Raw genomic sequence first — 8,591 nt, forward strand, 5'->3', positions numbered from 1 at the left:
ACTGATAGATCAGTGACTACAATCCCGCTAGAACCTAAAATTTGGTTTCAGATGGTGTATCACCTCATGACCAGTAACTGATGCTACACTGCTAATGCCCACTGAAATACAAAACCACTTGTCGGATTTCAGCCCAAGGACAATTCTCGAGAAGACCGCTGAAACTGCCCAAGCAAATACTCAGCTAACCGCCCCAAAAATTGTTGTCCACTATCAACATGGAACAACTATTTAATCGCATCTCCGCAAACTGCTTCAACCATTGTTATCACTAAGCAATACTCGAACGTAAATTTTTATGATGAGTTAAGATATTATTGGGACAGTCTAAAAATTTATGGGCTTAAGTCAAGGGGTCAGTAGCTCGAACGAGTCCATGAAAAATATATGGTCCGTAAATATATATTTAATTCATGCATTTATTTATATATATATATATATATATATATATATGTATATATATAAGTATGAATTTTATTAAAATTAATTAAATATATATTTAGGGGAAAATTTTCATGAATGACGAAATAATGATGACATTTAAGTTCATGCATCATTCAAGTAATTTAACGTAAAGTTTGAGGGCATGTAAAGAAAATAATTTTTTAGGAAGTTGAAGTGAATGTGGCAAGTGATGTGGTTGGAGGACAGGATATCTGGGCCCGATGACCTTCTTGTTAATGTTATAATGAGTTTATGGATCCAGCGGTAAGGGCTGTTGAAGTGACAGTAAAGAGGTAGAGATCCCACCGCCACACGTACGTTTGTTTTTATGATTGATCAGTCGTTAATGTTTAAGGCCACCATCATGGATACAACCTATAATGTTTCAAAAATTTATGACATACCATATTATGATTTGTATTAAGAATGATGATTATGATGATATTTGATGATAAAGTTGATGATTTAGCAGAATGTTAATGTTTAAAGATCATGCATGTATAAGCTATATTCATGACATTTTATATGATATGTGCTTGCATGTGGTTTCATGTTGTTATTATTGGATAGGACATGCTGAGCTCTAGGCTCATTAGATTTAAATGGTGCAGGTGATCATGATTTTGTTGATGATGATGTGGTCCCTACTGGTGGTGAGAACGTCTGAGAATCCCGTGCAGCTAGAATACCCGTGACCGTCGCATGCTTATGATTCATTGATTTTTATGGGATTTTGATATAATATTATTTTTATTCCGCACATGAAAATTATTTATTATTATGAATTTGTATGGTTTTGGGATTTTAACGTATGCATGTAATTTTATGTCGGATTATGATTTTTACGTATTCATGTTATGAAGTTTGTATGCATGTATTTTTAATTATTTTTAACTATAAATAATGTATATATTATGTATTATGTGTTATAGAAAATTATTTTAAGTTTAATTACATATATGTATGGGTGTATATATAGTATCAATATTTTAAAATAAGTAAATAAAATACAGTATATATATATATAAATTTCAGTAGTAATAAGGGTCGTTTCATCTGCGACATGCATGGACCTTGGACACCTTCTGTAATGGTGCCCGTTAGAGATGTCAAAACAGGCCAACGGGGCGGGCCGGCCCATTTTTTAGGCGGGTTGAAAAAATACCAACCCAATCCACTTATTTTAGGTGACGGGGCGGGCCAACCCGGCAGATTCACGTGTAAATTAGTGGGTTTTTGCGGGCCAACCCGCAACCCACCATTAGGCGGGGTGGTGCGGGCCAGCCCACCTTTTAGGCGGGTTGGGAAATTTCCAACCCAACCCACCAATTTTGTAGGACGGGGCGGGCTAACCCGATGGGCCTAGCCCATTTTCACACCTCTAGTGTCCGTGCATGGTCCGAACATAAATCTGGACATGGGTTCGTGTATTAAACTGCTCTCAATATTTATTTCTTCGAGGTTTACGTACCCTCTTCCAAAAATTGCACAGGGTCCGTGCATTAAACTTTTTCAATTTTCTTGGCTTCTCATGATTTTTTCTTATCTTTCGGGCCAAGTTTCAACGTCGCATTGGAATGTTTGACTTATTCTATAATATTCAAGCATTCTCAAATTTCAATCAAACCTTTAAACAAAGAAAATGCGACTATTTATACTCAAAACTAGGAATAAAAACGACAGATAAGCACGAATACGACAAAATAGAGTGCCAAATAAACTATAGTGTAACTTATATATATTTTTTGTTTTTTGTTTCTTTCTTTACTTCCCAATTATTTTTTTCGGTTCCTCTTGGCTCTTCCTTTTATTTTAAAATTCTTTTCTTATTTTATTTTAGCTTTGTTTTTTATTTATTATTTACTATTGTTTTCAATATTTATTATTTACTCTTCATTCTAAGTTCTAAACCTTTTATTCTTATAAAATTTGACGTTATTTTAACTGTAAATTACATCTCAGTTCCTAAACCTAAACAAAAATTTATTCTCAGTCCCTTGTCAGAAAAAATATAGTTTAAACTTCATGGGCCCACATAAATTTTTCGGATGAAATTCGGTACAAAACGTTGAAAATATGGTACGAATACATGATATTTGAGTATCAACTATTTCAAATCTAGTACAAATGTAAGATTTTTGAGTACTCAAATATGTAAATAAATATTGATATTAATGACATATTGTCATCTTGGTACTAATATATGATATTTGAGTATCAAATGTCTTAGATCAAGTGCAAATATATGATTTTTTAGTATTAAAAAATATTGATATTAATGACATATTTATTTTATTTGGATGGAAATAAGTAGAAAACATTGAAAATATGATATTAATATATGATTTTTTAGTACCAAATGTGTTAGATCTGGTACAAATTTATGATTTTTGAGTATTCAAACATATGTTGCAAGTTAATATTAATAAAGATGTTCAGGTTTTATAATCAAAATCTTATTTTTTTATACTCGATCTTAAATAATTAGTGCGTGAATATCATGTATTCGTATCATATTTTTAATGTTTTGTGCCGACTTTCTATGATTTTTGAGTATTCAAACATATATTGGAAGTTCATATTAATAAAGATGTTCATGTTTTATACTCAAAAATATTATTTTTTATACTGGATCTTGAACAATTAGTGCTCGAATATCATGTATTCGTACCATATTTTCAACGTTTTGTACCGAATTTCATCCGAAATAATTATGTGGGCCTAGAGAGTTTAAACTATATTTTTCTGACAAGGGATTGAGAATAAATTTGTGTTTGAGTTTAGGGACTGAATGCTAATTTACCCTTATTTTAATTTTAGTTTTAAATAAAATGTGAAATTTTATTTTATATGATAAAATTTAAAACTTATAAGTGGTTTACAAAAAACATGTCTCTTGAGAAAACATAAAAATAAAAAAAAATGTTCTTTGGATTTTGAATATTTAAAATCCGATTTTAAAGTTCTGAAGTTGAACAAATAATATTACAAGTTGATGAAAAATAATAAATTTACTATTTTTTCATAGCACAATATTTAATTTTGCAAATAGTTTCATTGTACAATTATTTTTTTCAATTTTTTTAATATTAAAATATTTGATTTTAAATTCTAATTTTTTTAACATAAAATTACGAAACAAAATTTTAAAAAAGATATCTCTCGGATGAGCACAGACTCTTCCTTTAACGAAATAATAAAACTCTGAAATTGACAACGATTCGTATAATTATAGTAAACAAACATAATCAATAAGAATTACTATTTGTTGTAGGAAGGGTGGTCTGGCGTTGATTTGGAATGATCCTTTTGACATTACTATTTGTTCTTATTCTGTTGGGCATATTGATTGTATAATTACTCATGATCATCGTGTTTGGAGATTCACAGGTTTTTATGGTAACCCAATCCCACATCTTATACAGCAATCTTGGGATCTTCTTCATCGTCTCGCTCAAATGCGAGAATTTCAGCACTTGCCTTGGCTTGTAGGAGGAGATTTCAACGAAATTCTTTATGAAGAGGAGAAAATTGGTGGTTCAATGCGTTCACTTTCTCAAATGTCAGCTTTCAGAGAGGCTTTAAACTCATGTAATCTGAGAGATATCCACTGTCTGGGTGATCAATTCACATGGTGCAATCGTAGACAGCAGCAAGACATTATTTTCGAACGCTTAGATCGTTTTGTTTGTTCTTCTGAATGGCAATTGATCTACCCTTCAGCTGATGTACACAATCTGGATTTTTATGGATCGGATCATAGGCTGATTATGATATCTAATAATCCTCACCTTGATGGCCGTTTCAGTAAGGGACCAAGGAGATTCACTTTTGAGCATAAGTGGATGTTGGAAGAAGATTTTCCTCTTCTACTTGAACATTGGAATAATGGTGGTCTGCCTGGGGACCTTCCTGCCAAACTATCTACTTTCAGTGGTATCCTTAACTCTTGGGCAGACACTCGTTTCTCCCACATGGCGCGTAAAATCTCAAACTTGCATAAAGAGCTCAGTTATTTGCAACACTCGAGACTAGCAAAAGATAACTACAGCCGCATTGCTTCGCTGGAAAAAGAAATTGAAAAATTGGTGGTCCAAGAAGAAATTCATTGGAAACAGAGGGCTCGCTCAAACTGGCTATAAGATGTTAAGCATGTCGAATTACTTGCTGGAAATACGGCGTAACGGTATAAATTCGGCACTCCGAAACTCAACTATGTCAAGTCAATAACCATATACATCATATCCCAGCTGCATATTACTCAAAAACCAGCATATCAGATGTTAAGCATGTCGAATTACTTGCTGGAAATTCATAAACATACAATCAATAGCCGTTCGTCGATTCGGTTTTGAAAATAAACGATACAACACTTCAAAAACTCCAACAAAAACCCAACGTACTGATCTCTGCCATTTCCGAATTCTCAAACCATAATGAAAGACATAAAAACTTACATCAACTCGAAGGCCTCGTCGTGAGGATTACAAAACACTTTTCGGAATCAAAATCGGATAACCGGATCAAAAGATACGACAATTAGAAGATGAAGAATATATTGAAATTCTTTGTTCTTGCAATCTCGGTTCCTCCTCTGAATTTATGATGAAACTTGATGTTATACACGTGAAAACATATCAGAATAAAAAGTTTCCAACAAATTTTCCAATATTTGCACTTTGGCCCCTCAAGTCTTCAATAATTGCAATTTGGTCCTCAACTTTTCATTTCATTCAATTTCAATCCTAAATAATTTAAGAATATTAGAATTTAAATCAAAACTCCAAATATTCCAAAATTAAATATTCTCGGATTAAAATTAAATAATTTCGGGCGTTACATCCATTGTCGCCCCGTCATTCAAGAATTCTCCATCAAAAGAGTGTGTTCCTCCTCAAATGCCAAAGCAATGGAAGCGCCATTTTTTGTGTCAGTACTGTTTCAAACCAGATCACATCAGGTCTTTTCGTTTCAAGACCAGAAATGACTGCATGTATTGGAAGTCAAAGCTGATGTTGCCCCCCGTGTTGCACAACACCAGGCGCAACACCACCAAAAACAGACCCACAACAAAGAAAATTTGGGTACTAAAGTTTGATTTTCAGTATTTTGTTGTTTATACTTCCTGGAAAACTAACATTGCAGGTCACTGTTACTTTCATAGTGGAAGCTCACGTCACATTACAGGTTCAAAAGAGCATCTCATGGACCATATTGAACAAAGATGTGGTAAAGTGACTTACGGAGGTGATGCAAAAGGAAGGATTGGTGGCAAAGGAACACCGAACGTGGAAGGATTTTCAAAGTTTTACAATGTGTTACATGTCAAGGGACTAATCTCAAACTTGATTTCTTTTAGTCAATTGTGTGATGATGATTTTCATGTAAAGTTTGATAAAAATACTTGTGAAGTTTTTGATAATGCTAACACATGTGTTTTGATAGGTACAAGATCAGCAAAGTACTACCAGCTTGGAGAGCAACTTGCCTGCAACCACATGAAAGTGGATGATCTTGATTTATGGCACCAAAAGATGTGTCATGTAAATTTGAAGACATTGAAAAATCTGTGTAAGTATGAAGCTGTCCAAGGTATGCCTATTTTGAATTCTGGAGTTCCATATGGTTGTGGTGCATGCCAAGTAGGTAAGAAAACTCTCGTGTTGCACCTCGTGTTACAACACTTTGAGACAACACGGTGCCTTGAACTTTTGCATTTGGATTTAATGGATCCTATGGAACTGGAAAGCTATGGAGGTAAGAAGCTTTCTTTTGTGTGTGTTGATGACTTCTCACGTTTTACATGCGTAAGATTCTTCAGAGAGAAGTCGGATATATTTGATATTTTTAAGAATTTACTCACAAAGATTACTAACCTGCATAACTTGAAGGTTGGAAGGATCAGGACAGACTATGGTAAGGAATTTGAGAAATATTCATTTTTATCTTTGAGTGATAAGAAAGGCATATCACATGAGTTTTCTGACCCAAAAACTCCTCAACACAATGGCATGGCCAAAAGAAAGAATATGACGTTGCAGGAGATGGCTAGGGTGATGCTGAGCTCAAAGAATATCTCAAAAAGATTTTGGGCAGAAGTCGTGGATACAACTTGTCGTGTATTGAATCGAGTATACTTAAGGAGTGGTTCTACTATGACTTCCTATGAGATTCTAATGGGAAAGAGGCCAAACCTTAAATTCTTTCATGTTTTTGGCTGTATTTGTTTTGTTTTGAATGAAAGAGATCACCTAGCCAAATTTGATTCCAAAAGTGAAAAATGTTTGTTTATTGGATATGCTTTGAATAGTCATGCATGTAGAATATGTAATCTGAGAACTGGAGCAGTTATGGAATCTATTAATGTAGATTTTGATGATTTTGCAGATATCGAAGGAAAAATTACTAAGGATGATCGGCTGGAAATTTTCAGTCCATTGAAAGATCCAAGTATTGCCTCTGATGTTGCAACATCAAGCACAACACCGGGTCTAACAGTGACTGAAACTGAGGATAATCAACCAAACAATGATTATGTTGTTTTGATAAATGATGGCAAGGACATTTCAAGCAAAATACAGAAGAACCATCCATCATCACAGACTTTTGAAGATGCTTCTGGAACAATGCAAACTCGGATGAAGGACAAAGTGGACTACCTCAAGGTGATTGGGTTAGTATGCGTGAGTTTCATGTCCACAAACGAGGTAAGGTTGATTGAATATCTTTTTGAAATTGGCTTCAAACGAGGTAAGGTTGATAAAACCTTTTTTATTTAAAAGTCCAAAGGTGAAATACATGTTTGCCTAGTTTTCATGGATGACATTATTTTTTGTGCTTCTTCTGATAAAAAACATGTTGATGATTTTGTTGAATGCATGTCTTCCGTCTTTGAATTAATCATGGTAGTTGAGTTGAGTTATTTTCTTGGTTTTGATGTTAAGAAAATGCATGATGGTATTTTTCTGTCCCAAAGCAAGTATGTCAAAATTTTGGTGAAAAAGTTCTGTAATGAGAATACTAAAAGCATGAAAACACCAATGAGATCGAGTGAAAAGTTGGGTAAGAATGGTGTTGCTGTCGGTGTTGCCAACACCATGTACCACATCATGATTGGAAGTTTTTTGTACTTAACTGCAATTCATGCTGATATCATGTTTAGTGTGTGTTTATGTGCTAGGTACCAATCTGATCCTAAGGTCACGCTTTTAAAAGAAGTAAAATGTATCTTAAGATACACCTCTGACATCTTGGATTTGATATTGTGGTACACTAGGGAGACAAATACCATTCTTGTTGGTGTTACAGTGTGTTTATGTGCTGGGGTTTTGAATGATATAAAATGCACTATGGGAGGGTGTTCTTGTCTTGAAAATAAAAGTTTGTGTTCACAAATTTTTTTTATGAACCAAATGTTAGAGGATTGTGGATTTAAAAGTCAACCCCCCATTTTTTATTGTGATAATTTGAGTGCGATTGTGATTTCAGAAAACCCAGTTCAACACTCTCGCACAAAACCCATTGACATTCGGTGTCACTTTATTCAAGATTTGGTAGAAAAAAGTGTGATCCGAATGAATTTTGTTGGAACTAATAACCAACTGGCAGTTATATTCACAAAAATTTTAGTTTCGAGAGATTCTTTACTCTTTGGAGGTTTCTCAGCATGTGTGCATTATAACCATTTAATGATGTTGTCCTTGGTGTTACAACACCATAGACAACACTGTTGTTTTTCTTTTCATGCATGTTTAGGACTTTTAGGCATTCTGCATTCACTTTGTGATGTGTAGTGTTTTAATCTGTGTTACAATGATTCGACTGACACCAAGTTTTTTGGCAGAACATTTTTTTTAAAACACATTGGCCCTTGTTTATGGAACTCTGACTAAACCACTAAGTAGTTGAGGGATGTACGTGTATTCCATGTTCTTGTCCCATGTGAAAGGTGGTTTTGCAAATTCAGTGTTCAGCTTTTTAATAAGTTTGATGACCAATGTCATATGTACAAACTTCATCAATAATCGGAAGAAAATGGAAAAAACTACCTAATTGAGTCCAATGAAGAATGTTCTTTTAGTGTGCAGGCTACCACTTCTGGAAATTTTCTGAAACCAAGGGTAGTCAAGTGTGTAAGTTTCAAATAC

The 8,591-nt window shown here is 34.0% G+C and overlaps 1 protein-coding gene across 1 annotated transcript; it reads left to right on the forward strand.

The window, feature by feature from the left end:
• The first annotated feature begins 622 nt into the window (after positions 1-622).
• Positions 623-4,586, forward strand: LOC140861878 (uncharacterized). The gene is made up of 2 exons (XM_073264882.1): positions 623-708; positions 3,719-4,586. The coding sequence occupies exons 1-2, from the start codon at positions 623-625 to the stop codon at positions 4,584-4,586; spliced, it is 954 nt and encodes a 317-aa protein (XP_073120983.1).
• Positions 4,587-8,591: the final 4,005 nt, after the last annotated feature.

This window comes from Henckelia pumila, chromosome 4, assembly GCF_033568475.1.
Source record: "Henckelia pumila isolate YLH828 chromosome 4, ASM3356847v2, whole genome shotgun sequence".
In the NCBI taxonomy this organism is placed as follows: domain Eukaryota; kingdom Viridiplantae; phylum Streptophyta; class Magnoliopsida; order Lamiales; family Gesneriaceae; genus Henckelia; species Henckelia pumila.

What these genes read in the sequence shown, in the direction of transcription:
- LOC140861878 (XM_073264882.1), top strand. Translation starts at nt 623, where the DNA reads ATGTGGCAAGTGATGTGGTTGGAGGACAGGATATCTGGGCCCGATGAC. An exon ending in ATGAGTTTATGGATCCAGCG is followed by an intron (nt 709 to 3,718) that starts GTAAGGGCTGTT and finishes TATTTGTTGTAG; the next exon opens with GAAGGGTGGTCTGGCGTTGA.